We start from the raw sequence: 23,407 nt of genomic DNA on the forward strand, positions 1-23,407 counted from the left end.
AGCTCGAAGAGAAGAATATCGCTATTATGATTTTTTTTTCTTTGTGCTTAAAACACATTATCCACGAGGAAGCTCTGTTCGATGGGAATGTCTTTTTCACGGCTGCGTTAGTGCATGGATGGCTGTACAAAGGGAATATGGACAGCGTGCATTGAAGAGAGTAGATCCAAACATAGTTAAGAACACGATAAGCTCATCTGGTCCCCTACCGGAGATTTCAGGCCACCCTTTCATGTCCTCTCATTTTCTATGAATCTCTTTGGCTCCGTCTCTTCGTCGCTCTCTGCTTTTCCTCTGTGGTACACCATGGAAAACATTAAGGGGATAATGACCCTAACCATTAACCTGGGCAGAAGCTGCCAAATCGAACATGTGCTGATAGGTTATTATGAAGATTATAGATAAAAAACCATAGGTGAGCGTAATTGAAATGTAGATAACACCGTAGTTTGAAATTTACCCGAAAAGAAAAACAGATGGGACATGATATGAATCAGCTGTGATTTGAATTATTGTGACATTCAATTATACCCTTGTTGAAAATAAACCACTCAATTGATCCTTTCTATAAGGCTGTCCCCTCAACTCCAATGCTAAGATTAATGTCTTATCAGGAACAAAATATCAAGCCACTATGTGTTAAAAGTGTTTATTAATCACTTTCAAGAACATCTTAAACTAACAATGTTATAATCTAAGGAAAAATAGCCATATTAAATGAAAAATCGTGACTTCCAACTACTGTTTTAAGAATGTGATTTTTATTTTCATGAAAATCTAGATCTGCAGCTCTCTTGGTTAAAAGAGAAAATCATAAAGTCGTGAAGATAATTCTGAAGGAATAAAATATGAACAATTTTCAGTTTTAACAGAGGTTTCTAAACCATTAAAATCTTAGTCTGTTGCAAGTGTCATGTTTGTTGAGTTAAGCCTGCAGGATTCCTGCCAAGAACCAAGTTTCTTGGTTCATTTAGACGTTACCAGTTATGACTTCTCTTTGTTGGGCATGAGGTCTGTACTCTGTGGTGGATGCTTTGTGATTTTGCAGGATTTGTAAATATTGAAGATACTATGTTTTGCCAGGGAGGAAAAAGGCCACAGGAAATAGTTGCAATTTTTTTGCTCGGGCCAAGTTTGGGTCGGGCTTATGCCTTATATCAAGAGTGAATAATCTAGTCCAGGCCCAGCCCATATTAAATAATCGGGCCTCTGATCTTACCATACCCAGCCCTATAATTTGAAATAGCAAGCCCGCCCAAAAGCAGAACATGTAAAATAATATCATTAAAGTACAAAAATTGAAATGCACCAATTAAACCCTATGACAGTTTAAACGATAACTTACATATCCGTTTCAATATCAACTTCAGATGGCTCCAGCAGGGGCTTAACAGGATCTTGATCATATAAAAACTTTAAGAATATAACAAGAAGTTCGCTGTCAAAAGCGAAAATGTAAGGCTACCAAATTAAAGATAATCAAGAAAGGTGAATGGAAAGACATCTGAAAAACAAACCTGTTAAAGGGAAGAAGCTGATCACTTGGCTCTTGCATAACTAGCTTTATACATTTTAGCAGCCAATTAAAGAAGTTTGAGAACTGCTATTCAAAAAAAAAAAGAACTTAGAAAACTAAAAGCAAAGACAGATTTCAGAACTCCAACAGAAAAGAAACATAATTCCAGGAGAAGAAAATTGTCCATTTTCATACAATACTGTGTGTGGTAAGTGGAGGGATTAAGAATGAAGAAAGACCAAAAGAACTTCAAATATTAAGGTTTACCTGCTGTACCACAAAGGAAAGCACCCTCATAAATTGCTCAATTTGTGCTAGTAACATTACAAAATTTTCTGTTGCATTATTGATAAGAGTCTCATCCAGGCCAATACCCTGAAAACGAGTGCACCATCTTGAAAGACCTCTTAGTTCTCCAATCCTGAATCCAATAATTTCTGCAGCAGGCTGGGAAATGGATATTCATCTTCAGCAGGGTCAAATCAGGAGGAGCACTCACCATACAACATTTTATGATAAGTAAATAGAAAAATAACACCTAAAATGGAGATTCCATTTGTGAAATAGATCATCATAATCAATTGTTGTCTAAACACAATGACAGAAAATGTTACACTCCAGTTTAGTAAAGGTTTATGTACAACAAGGAGCTATTATGTTTAAGCTATATTGTTTTAACTCACTCATCCTTGTCCCAAAGAGCAACCATCTAAGCTGATAGTTTTTCAACATAATCGCTAACATTCATTAGATTAAGAAAGTTGGCAGCCCTGAATTAAGAATGTGCCCTAGTAGGCCATCACAAACAGTTTGTGCCCAAAAAATTGTTAAATAGAAATAAGATTGTATAAGCAAACTACAAATGGCACAGCTTTAGTTGGAAGCTTAACTTTCATTTGTGTACTCAATCGTGGATCAATCAACCTGATGCACCTAATTGGATTAAGGTGTTTCATGATATGATATAAAAGTAGCAAGTAAAAGATTCTTCTGAAAAAGTAATTATTACATGAATTGCAGAGAAAAATTCAACCAAGCACCTGAATATGATCAAGGACAACATGCTGAAGCTCTTTTCCAGCACCACCAACGACCTTTGACACATGCTTCACTCCCTATTTAGTAAGAAATTCATAGAATAAAATATGCAAAATAATTTCCATCTAACAGGAAAAAAAAAAAAAAAAGAAGAAAAAGAAATGATTACATAATGCAAAGTTTACCAATTCACGCAGAGAGTTAACTAGAAAGTGATGAACTGGTGGACTAGTTTGAGTACCAAGTCAGAAACTCCTCTTGGGGAGACGAGTCCAACCCTACGTGCATGTGATAGTGTAGAAAACTTAAAGATATTTCTTCTTATTCTATCTACAATGAAGAAGTAAATCTAAATAAATAGGAACAGTGAAGTTCCTTATTAGGAAACAACTTACAAGAAACAGAAAACAAAAAATAATAAAAGGAAAATTATTCTATTCTAAAATAGAAACAAATCCCTAAAAACTTGATAATCAAAATAGTTGACTAAATCAAAAGAGTAAATGAGAAATATACCCAAAATAAATTAAGAAATCAGGCTGCACTAATGTAGGAGAATCAGATTTCTACACTCCCCCTCAAGCTGGGTTATGAATGTTAATCATACTTAGCTTGGATTTCAATCTGTCAAAAAAGCTTCTAAAAAGAGCTTTAGTCAGAATATCTACAATTTGTGAACTTGAAATAATATAGGCCAGTTTGACCGACCCATTTTCTATCTTTTCCTTTATGAAATGTCGGTCCAGCTTTATGTGCTTGGTCCTATCATGATAAATAGGATTTTTGGCAATACTTATAGTAGCCTTATTGTCACAAAACAATGTCATAGATGTTACAATCTGAACTTTTAATTCTCCAAGTAACCTTATCAGCCAAATTCCTTCACAAATACCATGGGACATTGCTCTAAACTCAACCTCAGCATTGCTCCTAGCTACAAAATCTTGCTTTTTACTTCTCCAAGTGACCAAATTACCCCAAACATAAGTGCAATATCTAGTAGTGGACCTTCTATCTATTACTGATCCAGCTTAGTCACCATCTGTGTACACCTTAAATGCCCTGTCTATTGACTTTTTAAAATATACACCTTCACTAGGACTCTTCTTTAAGTACTATAGGATACAATGAACAGCCTTGAGATGCTCCTTGGTTGGATTATTCATGTATCTACTCACCATCCCTACTACAAACCTGATATCAGGTCGTGTATGGGAGAGGTAAATAAGCTTCCCAACTAGTTCTTGGTATCACCAAGGAAATATTTAAGGAACCCCAAGTCCTTTACGAGGAGTTTCTTCAAATCATCTATTCCTTTCTTGTGGTCTCCAATGATTATGATATCATCCACATAAACAATAAGAATAACTCTTTTTCCTTCATTAGTGAACTTAACAAATATAGTATGGTTAGATTGACACTGAAGGGATCCATACCTCTTCATTGCCTTGGTCAACCGTTCAAACCACGCCCGAGGAGACTATTTAAGTCCACACAAAGATTTTCGGAGTTTACACACTTTGCCCATGTTGTCTTGCCTTTTGAAACCGGGGGGAATTTCCATGTAAACATCTTCCTCCAAGTCACCATTTAAGAATGCATTCTTGATATCAAGTTGGTGAAGAGGCCAATCCAAGTTGGCTGCTAGTGACAATAGAACCCTATTGAATTGAGTTTGGCTACTAGAGCAAATGTCTCCTCATAGTCTATCCCATAGGATTGACATTTGCAACAAGTCTAGCTTTGAACTTGTTTATACTTCCATCTACATTGTGCTTTATTGTAAAGATCCACTTACATCCAACTGGGTTTTTCCCTTTGGGCAAATCTGAAATTTTCCATGTCTCATTTTTTTCTAGTGTCTTGATTTCTTTAAGAACTGCTACCTTCTAATCTGGTTCATTGAGGGCTTCTTGAATATTTTTTGGAATTTGCACATTGCCAAGACGAGTAGTAAAGGCTCGAAAGTTTGGATTTAACTTGTCATATGAGATGTAATTGCAAATAGGGTACCGGTGCATAATCTCACACCTTTGCTTAATGCAATAGGAATGTAAAGGGCACCAGCTGGCTCACAAGTTTCAGTTTCAGATTCAATAAGGACATTACCTGTGTTAGTTTCAAGTTCTTGGAGACTCGGATTAGTTTGATTTTTAGTGCTAGGTTGAGTACAATTGTCCACTTCTTCTTGTGATTTTTGCTTCCTTGAGTAGACTATTAGTTCTTTTGTTTTTTCTTGCATAACCTTAGGATTTGAAGAGTTGAGAGTTGTTTGAATAGGTTAGGTTTTAGAATTTGCATGGCTGATAGGTTGGGTAGGTTGAGAATCCGATTTTGAAGGGGTTGGTTGAAATTCTAGTTTTGAAGGGATTGATTGGGAATCTGGTTTTGAAAGGGTTGGTTGGGAAATTGGCAAGTCAACAGCTAAGAATTGATATTCCTTAGTAGTATTCTCCCCCTAAATATCATTATTGCTGTAGAATGGAGCATTCTCAAAGAAGGTGACATCCATAGAGTTATAGAATTTTTTTGTGATGGGTTAGTAACACCTATAGCCCTTTTGGTTTGGGGAATAACCAAGGAAGATGCATTTTAAGGCTTTGGGATCAAGCTTGTTGCGGTTTTGTTGGCTAATATAAACAAAGGCAATGCAGCCAAAGAGTTTGATGGGAATGGAAGAGATCAACCTAGTTTGTGGGTAGGAAGCAAGAAGAGTTTGAAAAGGTGTTTTAAAGCCAAGAACTCGAGAAGGCATTCAATTAACCAAATAAGTTGTAGTGAGGATAGCTTCTCCTTAAAAATATTTAGGCACATTGGAAGAAAACAAAAGGGATCTGGTCACTTCTATCAAATGTCTGTTTTTTCATTCGACAATCCCATTTTGCTGTGGAGTGTCAACGTAAGAGCTTTGATGGATAATGCCATGATTGATGAGGCAAGGGCCAAGAATAGAGCTGAAGTATTCCCTTCCACTGTCAATTTTAAGGACTTGGATTTTGGTTTGGAATTGGGTTTGTACTATGCTATTGAAGTTTTGAAAGATTTGGCTAACCTTGGATTTTTCTTTCATAAGGAATACCCAAGTGAGTCGAGTATGATCATCAATGAATGTAACAAACTACCTAGAACCTGTGATATTGTTAACTCTTGATGGTCCTCAAATGTCACTGTGAATTATTGAGAAAGGCTGAGATGACTTATAGGAGAAGCTAGGATAGGTATTTCGAGTGTGCTTGGAATGTTGACAAATTTCACACTAAAAATCTTTAAAGAAGTTATTGAATAATGAGGGAAATAGCCTTTTTAGGTATGAAATATTTGGATGTTCTAATCTATAATGCCATAACATGATAAGGTCATCCTTACTACTACTAGAGGCTAAGGCTGTACAAGCGTTTTGTGGTCTCCCAAGTGCATCATCTTTAAGAAGGTAGAGCCCTACACACATCCTAACACTGTCAATAACCCTTCCTGAGCGCAATTCCTAAAATTCACATAAGTTGGGAAAAAATTTAGTGAAACAACATCTATCCTTCATAAGTTTACTGATAGAAAGTAGGTTATAGCTTAAATTACGAACATGGAGGACAGAGTCAAGCGTTATGTCTTTCGAAACTACAATAGAACCTATTCATCCCACCCTTAAGAGAATGCCATCAGCAATTTTTACAGCAGCACTATCATAGCAAGGTCTATATGTGTTGAATAAGGATGCATCTCTAGCCATGTGATTAGATGCTCTTGAATCAACAATCCAAGATTATGTATTTCCCCAGGAAATTACCTTTTTGTGCTAGTAAACTAGTTTCAAATGTTACTGACTTGTTTTGAAGTTTTTGTTGGAGTATCACCTTTTTGTGACTTTCCTCATGCCATACCTCTGCAGAAGAAGAGTTCTCACTCTTGCTAGCCATAAAAGAAACTTGTGTAGCTACGGTCTAATAGTTCAGGCTGACTTGCTTTGATAGCATGTAGAAAACTTAAAAAACAATTGTCCTTATTTCTTCTTATTTTATCTACAATGAAGGAGTACATCTAAATAAATAGGAACAGTGAAGTTCCTTATTAGGAAACAACTTATAAGAAACAAAAAACAAAAAATAATAAAAGGAAGAAAAATTATTCTATTCTAAAATAGAAACAAATCCCTAAAAACTTGATAATCAGAATAGTTGACTAAATCAGAAGAGTAAATGAGAAATATCCCCAAAATAACTTAGGAAATCAAGCTGCGCTAATTTAGGAGAATCAGATTTCTACAGATAGAAATCAATAAACGGATATGTGGCAGAAAAGGAAAATACGATTGTTCGTATTCTAACCAGAAGTTACCATGGTCAGTTATCAAACTAGATAGAGAATCAAACTTCTCATGAAAAGTGTGCATGGCATCTGACCACTGCTTGCACATTAATGATAATGATGAAATAACAACTTCAATTAAATCCACAATGTTACAAGCTTGTTGGGCTACTTGATGGAGTTCATTTTTCCTGCCATAGAAAGGAGATAAAAAAGGCTGAAGTAGATCATGAGAAGGATAAAGGAATAAAGCATATTCTTGATTTATCAAATTCAGATAAGTGACTGGTGCAAGATAAAAATGTGAGCTAGACGCATTACAGAAAATGCCATTGAAAATAACTCAAATGTAGATAAATCTAACACAACAAAACTTAATACCAATAAATTTACAAACAACCTGCAGGTATTCCCAGTTTCTCCAGCAAAGTTACCTCTTCCAAAGGAGGGAAGTATTGAGCAGTAAGCAATGCAAGCCATGCATACCATGTATACCCAGCTGTCTCTCTCCTAATTTAACCTCATCTTGATTAAGTTCTCCAGAACATATTACTATCAGATGACAAAGGTCTTTTGACAAAGCAAACTAACAACAAAAAAATAGGGACATCAGATTTGTGTACCATCCAATGACAACGGTCTGTACTAAGCACTGAAATAAACATCAATGGTTCTATTTTGGTTTATGGATGAGGGAAGTATTCTTTTAACATAAGTTAGTATGATTTATCCCATTCCCATTGCATGACCTTTCAACTAGAACAGCCCTGAAAAACACCTTACAAGTTGTCCGATTTATAAGAAAAAAATATAAATAAAAAAAATTAAAGCACAGTCAAGCCAAACTAAAAGAACTCGTCTTTGGTTGACTCTTTGAACAAAGCTCTCCCAACAAATAGTAATTCTCTCAATTTGCAGCACCTTGTTCTATGCATCATTAATAATTAAACACTCCAATAATCGTGAACGATGTCACCTTAAATGCACTGCTACCATTGTGAATTCATTAAATCAATGGATGAGCATACCTTGGAAATTGAAGCATGAAGAAGTTTGCAAGTAGCTTGCTCATTTGCAAAGGGAGTAGGAACAGACAACTCGTTTATGTTCTGGTAAACAATTTCATGTGCAAAATAATTCACATTAAAATGTAATTATAATGATAAATGAAATAAACTAATTAGAAAGAGAAAGCAAAAGCTAGATAAACAAAACATTAGGAAGAACATGGGTAACTCTGAACCATGAATACTAATCCAGGCAAATATCTAGTACTTTAGGAGAGAAACACAAGGGATTTCACAATGTCAATAGCAATATAAGAAGTAAAATGACAGAAGAGTGTCAATTTGAATAATCAAAGCCGTAAAAAGTTATTCTTTATTAGCCACACCAGCCCTAAAAAGCCTAGAATTATTTCCACAAGTTAGTTGATAGGATATAAGTCAATAATGTATATCTAGGTCACATGCTATAATAAGATCCATTACGAAGAGATGAACCATAGATCAACCAACAAGAGACACATTAGCGAAATACTAGTTTTATTAGTAGCTTACTATTGTCCCTATTGAAAAATAATCCAAATATATTAAAGCATATTTCTACTTCTTTGAATTTACTTCATCAGTTAATCAAAATAATCCAGAAGGTTATTTCCAAGATAGATGAGTAGCTTACTATTTTCCCTATAGGAAATATTCCAAATACACTAAAGCATATGTCTCCATCCTTGTCACCACTGCATAAAATGTTAAATTGTTGGTATGAAGAATTTGAAAGCTCTTGAAATGAATCTTCACTATCATCCATGAAGTCAGTCTCTCCAGGTACCAATCCAGTCATCCAGGAACTCTTGGGGCAGGAGGAAAAGAAACGAGAAGTGCAGTCCTCATATGTTGAATTATTAACAGACTCATCCTATCATTTCAAGGTAACTGAAGATTGATCAAGAAGTTAAAATGTCAAACACAATTTTTATATGAACCCATAGAAGGAAAACATATGTGACAGATATCCAAAAAAAGTTTAACTTCGGCAAGATATTTACTTCACAGCTCACAAGTTTAAAAAAATCTAGATATTTTAACCAAAAGACAAAACATGCTTTAATCACTTCTCTGTCCTCCTCCCAGTTTAGGGATACAACAGTGCCAGTGTGAGACTTTAAGCTTCTCAACAACTTTCCATTCCACAATAAATATGAAAAATCATGAGTTAGATAAGGAAATTTTGTTTAATTATGTGGACCAAGAATTAGACCTTAAGAAGATACACACCCATGTAATAAATGCCATGTCTCAGGTGCCAAAGCCAAAAAGTCAATCCAATATCAAGTGCTATGGACACATTAACAAACAAGCAGAATCAAAAGATCATGGTAAAAAAATCTTCCAACTTAAGTTGATATCCTCCATCTATAACTAGCTTCTAATAAGTAAATAAGTTTCTGAATACTGTCATAGTTACAGCAAAAATATTCCACTTAACAATGTGAGAACAGATTATAGAGGTTAATTCATGCAATGTGAAATCTCCATGCATAATATGTGCGAACAGGCTTCGAAAACTAACTGTAGTTCTAAGGAAGATTGTAGAATCAGGAATACCGAATATATAATACATACATGAGAACACAATCAATGACGATGATTATCAATAATCATAGAGGGAAACTAAACAGGCAAGAGACATGAAGAGAGAGTTTTGAATAAGCAACTTAATCAGGCCTTAAAACTTGAATGAGTAAATAAAAGGGATTAACTCACTTCGACATCATGCAACGAAATTGTGCCATCCTCGAGCCCAACCGCTACTGCTTGACCGTCAGGACGCCAACATAAAGATGTAATGCACCTTTCTACAGAACCATAAACAAATAAATTATTCCACAAATGAAACACTGGAATCAAATCCAACAGCTCATCAAAAGAAAATAATAATAAATAATTAAAAAGAACATTCTGATAAATACCAGGAGAAATTGTCCAGAGTCTTTGCCAATTGAATCGGTGCAGCAAAATCTTGGAGTCCTCAATAACCAAAGCCAGTAAATCTTTCTGTCGATTTCATTCTGCAATTTTAATCTAACCCACAAAATTAATGGAAAAAGAAAAGAAAGAAAGAAAGCGAAGAACACGCATGATCGTAGATATTTAAATAAAATCGAAAAAAAAAACAAAAAAAAAGTATGCGAAAATGAAATTGTAAAGTGAAAGATATAAACCTGAAAGGCAACAGGTTTGTCGAATTGGAGATGAAAAGGAAGCACACGTGGCGTTTCATCGGTTTCCATCGCTAAAAACTCTAGATTTTTTCTGTAATGTTTGGCTAGTTTCTTCAGAATCACAGAAATCAATTTGAAGAAAATACTAACATTTTAATAGCCTGCAAAAAATGGCATTTCTGGTAAAATTGCGCTGAAACCCTAAATAACGGCAAGGGAAGAAGTAAAGACGGCGTCGAACTGAAAGAGAAGAGCTGAAGAGGCAGCGAAGAGGAGCGGAATGTAAAAACGATGGCGGGGTTTTTTGGGGGGTTTAAGATTAAGAGCTCAGTTGATTTGCTGGGGGAGGGAAAAAGGAGCTGGGTTGATAAACGGGTGAGTCGGCCAGTCGGGTTCCGAATCAACGGTTCGCTTTGAATTTTAAAAAGTAATAAGAAAAAAAGATAAAAACGCCGCTGCCGGGGATCGAACCCGGGTCGCCCGCGTGACAGGCGGGAATACTCACCACTATACTACAACGACCGCGTTGGCGAAATCTGACATTTAATATATTCTAATTCATTTATGGACCAAATTGTTTTATGACTAGACCCCGAGTTCTCAATTTGGGCTAAACGGAGGAAGTAGTGGTTTACAACCTTATGGGCTCTGAATTTTTAATATTAAAATTGGGTGCATAAAGTAGAGGAAGGAATCAGGTATTATAATAATGAGTCATAATGATCGAAGCCATGTATGACACGTTTGTTTGACGTCCCAGATAAAAACAGGGGCATTTAACTCTAACAGGCTTGATTGAAAAGGCAAAGAAACTCTCTCTCACCATTTCCTTCGTTGAAACACTGAATTTCTCCTTGTATCGATGGAAGATCGGGAGGGTTCTGTTTGTTCACAGCAAAGCACTGATTCTGTCCGTTCGGTTTTAGCTGTGATCCATGGCCACTATCATCGAACCGATCTCAATTCTACTCAATCCACTTCTAAACGTCCCAAATTTTCACCAATATTTCCTACTCCTTGCGTAGACTTGATCAGCGCTTTACCCGATTTCCTCATACAAGAAATCCTTTCTTTTTTACCCATTGAAGATGCAATTAGAACCAGTGTTTTATCTCAAAGATGGAAGCCTCTTTGGACTCAAATACCAACCCTTTCCTTTAGTCATAACTGCTTTTCTTTCAAGCTCGCTAAATTCACTGACTTTGTTAACAAAACCCTGGACCATTTCATTAGTCCTAAGATAAAAAATTTCATGATCAACTTCAAATTCGAAGAGTCCATGGCTGCTCGCCTTGACGAATGGGTTCTTTTTGCTACAAGCCACCATGTTGAAAAGCTTTCTCTGGTTTTTGATGGAGGGTTGGTTTATGCTCCATTTGCTGAATCTACGCCTTACAGGTTGCCTCAGTTTTTGTACATTAATTCATCTTTGAAAGATTTAACTTTAAGACAATGTGTTGTCTCACCTGAAGCTGAAAGCCATGTTTCTTGGCCATCCCTTAAAGTTTTATCTGTCAATTATTCCAGGTTGAATAACGAGGCAATCGAAAATATTGTGTCCGGTAGTCCGAATTTGCAAAAATTGAAATTGCATAACTGTGAAGGGATTAATCGAATAAGTTCTAGGAGTTTGGAAGTTCTAGTGATAAATGCAATCTATGATCCTTATGAGAAACATGAGTCAGTGACAGAGATTTCATGTCCAAATCTTCAGTCATTGAGCCTATTGGGTTTTTTGTACCGGAGAACCTATAGGTTGATGCATGTTTCATCTTTGTCCAAAGCTAATCTGAGTTTTGTAATGACTATTGACAAAAAAGACAAGTATGATTGCACAAAGCATCGAGATATCTTGAGGGAACTGCTAGAAAAGCTTTGTCATGTTGAGAAATTGACCATGGGGACTTGGTGCCTTCAGGCAGGTTCTCTGACTCAGTGTTCTCTGTATATTCATTCAGCATTCTATACATATTGGATCAATTTATCTATATGTATCTTTTAGAGTTGACTGTCAAAACCAATCCTCAATTAGGCATTTGAACTTTGGATTTTACATTCACTCTTTCTTTTCATTAATGCTTCTAGGCATTATGGTTTAGATTATTTTGAAGACGTGTTGTTTTTCCACATTAAAGCGTTGTTGTCGACTTGTTATGGTTTCCCCTGCTAATGTTCCTTTTTGTGTCTCCAATCTTGTAAAAGGTTTTATCAATATGGGAAATAAAGGGCATATCTTCTCCATTGTCAAAACGCAACTGTTTGGTACTGGACACAGAAATATGCGAATGGGATCTTCCCGGGATTGTGAGTCTGCTTCAAAGTTCACCTTATCTGAAGAAACTAGTGATAAATTTATCTCCCTGTGACAACTCTAAGGTAAGATCATGCCTTCTTTCATACATTAGAAAACCTGTATATTGGACTGTGGAGAACTTTCAGTGAATATTGAATGATGAGTTATGATCTTGATTCAATCTAATAACTTTGGTGTTTTGTAGTGATCACTGTGGGAGAAGGAGAGTAATAAGCTATATACAAACCAAAAAGGCAAAAACTAATGCAAATTAACACCCACTATGACAAAACTAAACTGAAGCCTTTCTCTATGCAGCATTTCAAGTGCAGATTCAAGATGTTATGTTAGTATTACATTAAAAGATTTCTTCATTCAAGGCAAAATTCAAGACAAAACCAAGCAATAAACTTCATAGCATTCATCATATGGCCATTTTCAACATCCTGAGAACAATATTTATACGATTTTGTGCTTCAAAAGACATCAGATATTATCATTCAAAGTTAATTAAACCTCCAAGCTTTCTCATTTATAAAGCATACACTTGTATCATTCTCCTTCTCTCTATCCTTTTTTCTTACGTTTTCTGCCTGTGTTCCTTCTATGTTCTGTCTGTTGTCTCATTTCTATTCTATTTCCTTTTTGATTTTCTGGCTTATATGATATTATGTTTTGCATTTTTTTTAGTTCTTTTCAAGCTCCAAAGATTAAGTATTACAAAAGGTCGCGAGAGCAGTATAACTGGGCCAACTTGTAAGATAAAAAGAAAGAGAAAAAGCCCATTAAAATTGGGTTCTCAACCCAACATTTTGTACCACATACATACATAGAATAGAACGACTTTGTCTCAGTAGATTGTCTATGCTCTTCAGAATTCAGATGCTGAAACAAATAAATATAGTACCTAGCAAAATGTCTTGCTTGAAATTCTTTAATTGTTGAGACCTAATGTGTACTTTGTCTGTGTAGTTTGAGTTTGATCAGGAATTTTTCGACTCTTACGAGTTTGATGGAGTAAAATTCCTGACTTCGGCTAACTGGATTTTCAAGTGTTTTCTGCAAAGCCTAGAGGATATTGAGTTTACTGGTTTCCAACCAAGTTCTTCAGGGTCTGAACTTTTAGTAAAATTGATGCAATTTCTTCTGAAGAATGCAAAAGTGCTCAAGAAGGTGGTTATATATGAACAAAGTGGCTCCCTTCATCAATCCTGGAAATCTTCTGGACCAAACAGGAATATGGGGAATGCTAAGAGAAACCAGATTATATCGACCATATCAAAGAGCATTCCCCAAATGCAATATTCCAGTAGATAGTTCTACAGGGTTCAGTTTTTTTTCTCTTAATTGAAAATAGTTTTCCCTGAACTTCCTAGTTAGAAGTATCTCATCTTTTTACTGCAAGACAGTTTCTTGGAACATCTGGACAATAATGGAAGTGTTGAAACTTAGCAGTAAGAAACTTGTTTATAATTAGAGGGAATATTTTCGATTTACACTAGTATTTATTTCTAGTAATTGGTAAAAGAAACCAAAGGAGAGTGGAGCGTGTGATGTATATAAGAGACAGGCATTAAGAAACCAGACAGCAAACAAAATCAGCCTGCCTTGTAGTATTGTTGAGCTTCTTGGTTTTGGCACTTGCCTGAACACATGAGCTGACGAAAAATAATCCACGGCTTAACAATGTCTACCAGCAGAAATCTCCAAGACAAGCTCCAAATAATCAGGCTGGTAGTCGGTTCTATGATCATGTTGTGATTGTTGTTTGTTACCTGACTTAGATTCCACAATGATCTTGCTAATTGTGAATTATTTATTTATTTTATTTTGGTTTCAAAATTCACATATTATATGGTATAGCGTTTTGGATTTCAATTCCTCGTATGGATGCTAATATTAATGAGTTAATAGAATTGTCAGTTGAGTGTTTAATTTTTAAGTTTGATTAAAAGATTATCATATGTTTTGGTTTTTAGTTTTTAACACATCTTAAAGGGTATACATCATTTTATTTTTGTTAAATTTTTATAATAATGCCAACAATATTTTTTAAAATTCTTATTCTTCCTTTAAACCCTTCCTATCTTACCATTTATCTTATTAAAAAAATTATCATTCACATAAATTTTTTTGAATTTATAATATTTACACGTCAATTTTAATGGCATATCAATTAATTCAAAAGATAGTTTGTATATTAATAATTTTCATTTAAATAATAGTGTAAGGACTTAATTGAACATAATTAAAAAAAAAAACTTAAAATTTCATTTAAATAAACCGAGGAGTAGATTTCTAGCGCATTATTGGCCATTGTCCAATAGGGCCATTATACAAAAGTTAAGGAATATGGTAGTGGAAAAGGGGCATATATATAATTCCATTGGGCCAACAGGGAAAAGGGGATAAACCAGCTAATATTTTATTCTATTTTATGAGTGTATGATATTTTAGAGAATTAGATTCCAATAAATAGAAAAAACTTAATTACATTTTTTTTCGCTTTTATACTTTGTTGACATGGCTTCTTCTTATTGGAGAAGGAAGGGACCCACAGCAAGCAGTTGCGTTCCTAAGAAAAAAAAAAAAAGGAAAATCAATGTCGAATTTTCATTCTCTTCATCGAAAGGCCATTATAAATTTACCAGAAACGCAGGCCTCAATCAATTCAACTCACCACCATTTTCAATCTGCTAACCCAACTTCACGACTACTCCACGCCTCCATCTCTGCTTTGCCCGGCGCCAATTAACGGTTCAATTTTCTGCTGTGAATATACTTTCATGTAAGCTTTTATTGCTTTGATTTTTCTTTAAGATTTTTATTGATATAAAATTTAGATACTTGTAATATTTTCTGTTTAGGTTCAATTACAATTCTTTATTTTTCTTTTTAATTTGTGGAATTCAGGCCAAAATGTAAATTTGTTAAGCTATTGATGATGTTTTTCAGTTTAAATGGCAATTTATATGTGGTTCCTTCCCTTTCAGAGGTCGTATTTGGTGATTAAGGTTTGATCACTGAATCATCGATGGCTGAACCTTTAAAGAAGTTGGTTTCATGTGTTATCCTTGATTTGGATGGTACACTTCTTAACACTGGTAAGCTTTTCTCTTCACATTACTTTGAATTTTTCTTTATTATGCTTTTTTACCCAAGGAACATGTTATTTGGTTGATAGTTATTTTTCCTTTTTTTTTTTTTAAATACATGTACATATTATCCACTTTTGGCCTTATTTATTTGAAATAAAAGAAAATTATAGTTTTGGCCTTTGGGTACTCAGGGTAGGGACCCAATATTGAAATATTTGAGACTGTTCCTTTCTTGAAGTTATGTTATGCAACTATCTGTTTCTCATTGGTTTTGGGGTTTATAGTTTGATTTATACAGTGATGATTTGTTTTCAATTTCGTGACAGATGCTGTAGTAAGTGAGGTTTTAAAAGGTTTTTTGGGTAAGTATGGGAAAAAATGGGATGGAAGAGAAGCTCAAAAAATAGTAGGAAAAACACCATTGGAAGCTGCTGCAGCTATTGTGGAAGAATATGGGCTTCCTTGTGGAAAGGATGAATTTCTACCAGAACTCTATCCACTATTTTCTGCTCAGTGAGTCATGTTTTATGTGCTTGCTGTTAGATGTTGAAGTAACTGGAACAATTGTAACATTAAGGCTCTTATTTATGCTCTTGGTAGGTTATGCAACATTAAACCTCTTCCAGGTGCTAATCGACTACTTAAACATTTGAGTGCTCATGGCGTGCCTATGGCTTTAGCATCAAACTCTCCAAGGGGAAACATAGAATCCAAAATTTCTTATCACCAAGGTTTTTTTTTTCATAGGAACTTCTAGGAACTTTCCAAGATCTTATCTAGCTGTCTACTCATCAGTTCTCTTTGCAGGTTGGAAGGATTCCTTCTCTGTAATTGTTGGCGGTGATGAAGTGACTGCAGGGAAGCCAAGTCCTGAAATGTGAGTTGCATTGATATACTATCTGATCTTCTGTTATTTCTCTGATGTGAATTCAAATTCTATCATTTTTTGTTTTACCTTGTCAAATTCTAACACTCTCGGTTTTCCCATTAAAGATTTCTGGAAGCAGCTAAAAGGCTAAATACAGAACCTTCAAGCGGCCTGGTAATTGAAGATTCTATGTAAGTGACCTCTGCTTTTACTTAGGTATCATGGCTAATATGTTTTCCCATTTGATGATTCACCTTTTGTTACATTTTCCTTTAGTAATAATTTAGTTCATTTTTACCCAGAACATGCTCTAAATAATATTATTTTGTGACATGGAAATCTGTAGGCTGATGCTTAAAAATGCTACCATTTTTTTACAAGCTAATCATTCCTTGAAACAATTCATCTGGATACTTTGCATAAGTATCATATGTTCATAATAGCAGCTACTATTTTTGTTGATTTTCTCAGTACTTTTTCTTTAAGAGAACATTGTATTTCTAATTAATTTAAATGGAGAACAGCATAAAAAGAAAAAGATATATATATATATATATATATATATATAAAAGGAACTCTAGCTGCCTCAAATTTCTACTAAATTTCATTTGCTCTATCAGTCCTGTTGGAAGCTTAACCTGGCAGAGCATTGGAGCAAGCCTTCAGTATTGCCTGGATCCTTATTTTTCCTGAAATGTGGTCTTGTAATGTTTTAGATAGTTTTGTTTTTCTTATAAATTAGCACAGACATAGATTAAATTGATATTCATAAGCATAGAACATAACCTTTATCTCTAAAAATGGGACATGGCCATGTCAGACCAGGTGTTACAGCTGGTAAGGCTGCCGGAATGGAAGTAGTTGCTGTGCCATCTGTTCCAAAACAAGCTCATCTTTACACCTCAGCAGATGAAGTGATCAACTCTCTCTTTGATTTGCAACCTGAAAAGTGGGGCTTACCTCCATTTCAAGATTGTAAACCTCTTGACACCTCCCTCTTTTTCTTATATCCTGATTAGTAACTTTTCCTTTGTAAACAATCTTCATAAGAATATTTTGTTGTGATTGCAGGGATAGAGGGAACTTTGCCAACAGAAGCTTGGTGTATTGGTGGTCCCGTCATTAAGGGATTTGGTCGTGGCTCAAAAGTACTTGGAATCCCTACAGGTTTGTGATAAACTGTTCTGGTTTGTTAAGCTAGTATTTGTCTTTACATTATTTTGGCCTTTGAATATTTCTGAAAAGAAATCTCAGTTAGAGATCTACTTCTAACTCAGACATCCTAATGACTTTAGTAAGAGTCTTGAACTATGTTGCTTTGATGTAACATCGAGAGTGTTAGAAGTTGTTCATATTTGATTTCTTATTTTGTCCTCTATTTTGATTCATATTCTGTTCTCCCTCATTTCCCTTTCTTCTTTTTCCAGCCAATTTGTCAACAGAAGGTTATGCAAGTCTCCTTTCGGAACATCCTTCAGGTGTATATTTTGGTTGGGCTGGATTATCCACAAGAGGTGTTTATAAAATGGTCATGAGTATTGGTTGGAATCCATATTTCAACAATGCTGAAAAGACTATAGTGAGTACAATATTAACTTTGATGATAACCTGCGCAAGTCTTGTCACCGTTTTATAACTCTTATTTTCTAAATTTAATTCATGTTGCAGGAGCCATGGTTGCTTCATGAATTTAATGAGGACTTCTATGGTGAGGAATTGCGTCTTGTCATAGTTGGCTATATGCGACCTGAGGTATCATTCAAAACAGTTAGCATGCTGTTTTTCCCCAGTCATACTACTCTGCTTTTTACCATTAAGCTTTACATGTAACAGGTCAATTTCCCATCCCTTGAAAGCCTGATAGCAAAGATTCACGAGGACAGAGAAATCGCAGAGGGAGCGCTTGATCTTCCGATATACTCAAAACACAAGGATGACCCATATCTAAAAAGTTCTTTATAGGAAATTCAATCATTCATGATTTACTGGATTTTCAGGCTTCATCTGGTTAGAAAGATACTAATTGTTAAATTATTGTTTCCTTATTTTGATAAAAATGCAATCCCTATAAGCACAATGGACGTGAAGTAATGCCCCTGAAAGGCAAAAAAGTTGGAAAAGATCATTTTTTTTCCCTTTTTCTTGTTCTTTTTCAGTCAGTATATATTTATATCTGGAAACAATGAAGAAATGCAATTATTTATCTTGATGAGGCTACGAACATAGATCAAGTTTTCAATCTGATGTCTTCTGACATAGAGATCAAGTTTTCAATCCGATGTCTTCTGACATAGTAGCATGAAAATGCCTTTTCCTAAAATTCGTTTACTACTTTTTTTACATCATTTTCTTGATCCTTATTCACATCAATAATAAATCCAAGTTTTCTGCTGCAAATATCAATATCATGGTTCTCTTTATACGTGTGCTAAATATAGAAGCTTGAAAAATCATCAATTATATAATCTATATCTTCTAATTAAAGCCTATAATTATCAATTATATCAAAATCATCCCAAAACCTTCTGTCCTGACAAAAGGAAAATATCCACTAATTGCCGATAATTTGCTATGTGCTGTTTTAAACAACCGAGAAAGTATTGGCGAAAAATGCAATTACACTAAACTATAGTGGCTCCTTCACAAAATAGCCCAAAAGAGAGACTCAAAACTGGGACTGGCAAAGACCAATGCGACGGACATAACATAGTCTAACAAAGCTCCTCTTTCTCAAAGCTTCAACTTTTGGCGGCAAAATGGGAGACGAGGAACGACAAGAAGAAAATCAGCAACCCAACTCCCAAGTTGAACCGACAGAAACCTCAGAATCTCCGAACCAACAAGAATACGAGTGGCCTAAGATTAGATTCGATGTTCCTCCGCACAGAACTTACCACTTTCATAAGCAGTTTAGAACTGGGAACCCTAACAATTTTCTCAAAGGCGTCAAATGGTATTTTTCGTTGCCCCTTTTGCCCATGTATCTCTTTTTTCTTACCACCAATGCCATTTCCCTTTTTTACATTATTTTAATTTTTTTTTATTTTCTGGGTTTGGTCTTTGCAGGTCTCCTGATGGCTCCTGCTTTCTCACCAGTTCTGAGGATAATACTCTTCGCCTTTTCTCTTTGTAATTTTTCTAGCATTTTTTTTCTTGTTCATTTTTTTATGGTGTATTTCTAGTGGATTTTCATTTTTTTAATTGTTATTAGGCCGGATAATGGAAGCAGTGATCAAGTTAATGCTTATCCTTCAGTCTCTGAAGAAGGTAATTTTTTATATTTTTTATACTCGTGATAGCAGGTTTTATGAGAGAATTCGATGGGGCTGTTTTGAGATTTTAATTTGTGGGTTTACTTCTATATGTACAGATTCGTATGCTGCGGAACTTGTTGTGAGTGAGGGGGAATCTGTGTATGATTTTTGTTGGTATCCATACATGTCTGCTTCAGGTGCTTTTCTGTACAATTTTTCTATAGTTATTAGGATTATATTTTGATTTGCAGTTAAAATATATTCCTATGTAACTGTGGTGTCGTTTGATGCAGATCCGGTTACCTGTGTGTTTGCTACTTCTACTCGTGACCACCCAATTCATCTTTGGGACGCTACTTCTGGCCTGGTAATCATTCATTTTGCTCACATATTTACATTTTTTGAATGAGAGTAATGATTTTATTATTATATCATTTAATAAAACTTGATGACCACGTTGCATCTGCAGTAAGAAAGCATGATTTATTAAGCATTTTGCATTCACTATATTTGGTTTCTTAACTTTTACAGCTACGTTGCACATACCGAGCTTATGATGCTGTGGATGAAATAACTGCTGCCTTTTCAGTTTCATTTAATCCTGCAGGGACTAAGTAAGTAAAACATCCTCATGAAGGCATCATAATTTGCTTCATGTCATTTTTTGTTGTATTGAGTGTTTATGTTTTGAGCTTGGAAAATTTTCCTTGAGATTTTGAAAAAAAATATATATATAAATTCTGAAACCTATATTGCCTGTCCATGTACCATATTATAGTTTTTGCCTTAATGTTTGTAATAAATCAATTATTATGTTGTCACCTTTGGGGATTTCCCATTTATACTTTCCAAAGAACTTTAGTTATAAAATAGGCATTTTCACTGTGTTTCACTGATGGACCCAACAACATTCTTATTGCTTTCTCTTTTTCATCTTTCTTCCTGTAGGGTATTTGCTGGATACAACAAATCTGTTAGAGTGTTTGATATACATCGCCCTGGTAGAGATTTTGCACAATATTCAACAATACAAGGAAATAAAGATGGTCAAACAGGTAATTTTCCGAACTGAGCTAGTTAATGTTCCTAATGATTAGAGAAACTAAAGCATGAAGCATATTGTCTTGATCTTACTCATCTACAGGTATTATATCAGCAATTGCTTTTTGTCCTACTCACACTGGAATGCTAGCTACAGGATCTTACAGCCAGACTACTGCAATCTATAGGGAAGACAATATGGAGCTGTTATATGTTTTACATGGCCACGAGGGTGGGATAACGCATGTAAGTGATCATTTATTTTCATTTCACTTGGTTTTATTTATTATATCAACAAGGAAAAGCAAAATGTTTTCATTTTTTCCTAACCTATCGTTCAGGTGCAATTCTCAAAAGATGGAAATTATCTATATACTGGAGCCCGGAAGGTAACATACTTTAATATCCTCATTCCATATACAACCAATTAAACAGAGGACAAAGATTTTGGTTGCCCTTTTCTGGTTCTTGGTTCTTGAATGACAGAATCATTGTTTTATATCATGTAAATGGCAACTCATTGGACTCCGGAGATGTTTATGCCAGCTGGAGTTTATTCCTTTCTTATGAAAATAATTGGAAGATCTAAAATGCATGTTGTTTTCTTTTACTTTTGTATGATAATAATTAAAAAAATGCTGACTTGTTGATTAACTAACTAATATTCATATTCAGATCAATGCCAAAGAAAAGTGGTTGTATATCAAAATCGGTCTTTAAAATTCTGGACTCTAGTACAATCCTATTCCCTATAAGTACAATCCTATTCCCTATATCTAAACCACCAAAACTTTAATCAGAATCATTTGCTAGGCCAATTTCAAAATGATCCTATAATAAAGAGTTATAGTAGTTGTTGGTATTATAATTTGTTATTGTACGTGTTGATTTGTAAGTACACAATATCACCTCTGTCTGCATTTTATGAGTTACTTTTCATTTTTGATTCCCTTTAGACTTTTCATTTGAGAAAAGTTGCTCTCTTTGTTTGCTTTTTCTTGTATGGCATTACCACATAATGGTGAATGCTTAAAATTGACAGTGTCTTTTATCAATTCATCTAGGATCCTTATATTATGTGCTGGGACATAAGAAAAGCTGTTGAAGTTGTCTACAAGTAAGTAATTTTGATCTTATGGATGGTGCTGCAATTTTTTTCTTCAAAAGAAGAAATCAAAACAAGGAGAAATGTATATACATTCAAGCAATGCAAAAGAAGAAATCAAAACAAGGGGAAATGTGCATACATTCTAGCAATGCAACTAAGAGAAACTCATTTTGAGCATTCTGAGTACCCCTGAAACTAAATATTTAATAATACCCATCGGGTTTTAATACCAATGTCATGAAACATTCCCAATGATACTTGTTTGTGGATTCAAAAAACCACCTAAAAGGGTAGAAATAGGTGATACTTAGTGCCCTAAAAATTTGTAAAAGCGGGGTGCAATATTATGAAGATCCGTATATGACATACCTATTTGCTTATGCAGCTCTTAATTTCCTTGACTGCAAGGTTTAATTTATCATGCACACTGCTAGTCACAAAATTAAAGTGCCTGTGTTTTCTTATGTGCGCCTTGTTTGTAGGTTATACAGATCAGCAGAATATACCAACCAACGAATAGCTTTTGATATTGAGTGCTCTGGTCGACATCTTGGTACAGGTGGTCAGGTAAAAATTTTGTTTTTCATCCGGCACTGCTGAATAGTTAATGAATAATTAATTCTTTGCTGGTTTATCTGAAATTTATTCCAGGATGGTCTTGTTCATATTTATGATTTGCAAACTGGGCAATGGGTATCAGGCTTTCAGGCTGCAGCTGGTTAGATGTCCTACATTCTTTTACGAAGAAATTGATTCATTTTAGCCTATCTTGAGCATGATCCGTTTCTTACCAGTTTTTACTTAATCTGCAGACACAGTTAATGGTTTCTGTTTCCATCCCTTCCTGCCAATGGCTACCTCTTCATCAGGCCACCGAAGATTTCAAATTCCTGAGGATGACAATGAGAAGTTGCATTTGAGAGGTACTTCTGGTCACATCAACGGCTAGTCCTTTACAATCCAGTCTCATATTAACTTCGTATTTAGGTTTTTTTATTTTCACTTGTTTCATTTAACAAATACTTGAGTAGTCGACAAAGAATTATATGGGGCTTTTTTGTACATGTCAATGATTTCATTCTTTATTGCATGTAGGTGACGAAAATTGTGCTTCTGTCTGGAGTTTTGCTTATGATATTAATTCTGGGGAACAATCTTGAACGTTGATCTTTTTGACAGTCCATGGAAACGTGGAAGCTTTCCCAATTCTGTAACTCGGCGAATGTGTACCAATTTCATTTTTAAGTGTTAATATTTTCCCAATTATGGTACATTTGTCACATTCAACACAAATAAGGATGACGATTCAGCAAATTCTTGTTTTTTTGCCTACATCAAGTGATATATATTTAAGAATTTCCATTAGCAAAATGCTAGTCATACACTCTCCGCCAATTTTAAGGATAGTGCCTAAACTAAACGCTCCAACATATCCACCTCGAGTGGATTAGGATGTCTCATTACGTGCGTTATTTTCTAAAAAATGTCTCTATTTCAGCGGAAACCTCTCTTTCTAATTAGGGTGGCTTATTCAGTGGAGCGTCTTTCAACAGAGCTTCTCGCTCAGACTAGCTGATAATGAAAGCCAGGACTCCGTCTTTCGAGTTCTCCACTTGCTTTTAGTGCTTGACAACAATGTTAATGCAGCTAAGTATAGCAGCTT

The 23,407-nt window shown here is 35.0% G+C and overlaps 4 protein-coding genes and 1 non-coding gene across 9 annotated transcripts; 3 read left to right on the forward strand and 2 right to left on the reverse strand.

Annotated features, from left to right (window-relative positions):
• Positions 1-114: 114 nt before the first annotated feature.
• Positions 115-10,151, reverse strand: APC4 (Transducin/WD40 repeat-like superfamily protein). Its single transcript, XM_089755152.1, is given in 14 exon segments — positions 115-294; positions 1,346-1,438; positions 1,518-1,600; positions 1,784-1,963; positions 2,557-2,631; positions 2,740-2,797; positions 2,799-2,832; positions 6,887-7,047; positions 7,291-7,442; positions 7,885-7,965; positions 8,537-8,776; positions 9,625-9,716; positions 9,831-9,924; positions 10,083-10,151. Coding segments are annotated over 14 exon segments (1,476 nt in total). The 3' UTR covers positions 115-230.
• Positions 10,152-10,532: 381 nt separating this feature from the next.
• On the reverse strand, positions 10,533-10,604 carry TRNAD-GUC (transfer RNA aspartic acid (anticodon GUC)). The gene has a single exon. It is a non-coding gene; the product is annotated as a tRNA-Asp (tRNA).
• A 216-nt stretch (positions 10,605-10,820) lies between these two features.
• On the forward strand, positions 10,821-13,858 carry LOC111275104 (F-box protein At5g03100-like). Of its 3 annotated transcripts, XM_022860250.2 has the most exons (4): positions 10,834-11,480; positions 11,610-12,000; positions 12,285-12,458; positions 13,348-13,858. In XM_022860250.2, exons 1-4 carry the CDS (start codon positions 10,945-10,947, stop codon positions 13,690-13,692), a joined length of 1,446 nt encoding a protein of 481 aa, XP_022715985.1. In that variant the 5' UTR covers positions 10,834-10,944; the 3' UTR covers positions 13,693-13,858. The 3 variants fall into 3 exon arrangements, with proteins under 3 accessions (XP_022715984.1, XP_022715986.1, XP_022715985.1); XM_022860249.2 differs by having other exon boundaries at positions 10,821-12,000; XM_022860251.2 differs by having other exon boundaries at positions 10,825-12,000; positions 12,581-13,858.
• A 1,121-nt stretch (positions 13,859-14,979) lies between these two features.
• Positions 14,980-18,550, forward strand: FMN/FHY (riboflavin kinase/FMN hydrolase). Of its 3 annotated transcripts, none has more exons than XM_022860255.2 (11): positions 14,980-15,163; positions 15,369-15,479; positions 15,800-15,986; positions 16,074-16,204; positions 16,281-16,350; positions 16,467-16,532; positions 17,162-17,316; positions 17,413-17,508; positions 17,769-17,920; positions 18,010-18,093; positions 18,175-18,550. In XM_022860255.2, the coding sequence occupies exons 2-11, from the start codon at positions 15,410-15,412 to the stop codon at positions 18,301-18,303; spliced, it is 1,140 nt and encodes a 379-aa protein (XP_022715990.2). In that variant the 5' UTR covers positions 14,980-15,163; positions 15,369-15,409; the 3' UTR covers positions 18,304-18,550. The 3 variants fall into 3 exon arrangements, with proteins under 3 accessions (XP_022715990.2, XP_022715991.2, XP_022715992.2); XM_022860256.2 differs by having other exon boundaries at positions 15,006-15,163; positions 15,331-15,479; XM_022860257.2 differs by having other exon boundaries at positions 15,026-15,163; positions 15,289-15,479; positions 18,175-18,476.
• A 410-nt stretch (positions 18,551-18,960) lies between these two features.
• LOC111275106 (Transducin/WD40 repeat-like superfamily protein) lies at positions 18,961-23,058 on the forward strand. The gene is made up of 14 exons (XM_022860252.2): positions 18,961-19,294; positions 19,408-19,470; positions 19,553-19,608; positions 19,712-19,792; positions 19,889-19,962; positions 20,127-20,209; positions 20,544-20,650; positions 20,740-20,882; positions 20,978-21,025; positions 21,701-21,753; positions 22,227-22,311; positions 22,396-22,462; positions 22,557-22,667; positions 22,840-23,058. The coding sequence occupies exons 1-14, from the start codon at positions 19,098-19,100 to the stop codon at positions 22,902-22,904; spliced, it is 1,233 nt and encodes a 410-aa protein (XP_022715987.1). The 5' UTR covers positions 18,961-19,097; the 3' UTR covers positions 22,905-23,058.
• The last annotated feature ends 349 nt before the right edge of the window (positions 23,059-23,407 follow it).

This window comes from Durio zibethinus, chromosome 26 (genome assembly GCF_047325235.1).
Source record: "Durio zibethinus cultivar Kanyao isolate XHJ-2024 chromosome 26, ASM4732523v1, whole genome shotgun sequence".
Classification (NCBI taxonomy): domain Eukaryota; kingdom Viridiplantae; phylum Streptophyta; class Magnoliopsida; order Malvales; family Malvaceae; genus Durio; species Durio zibethinus.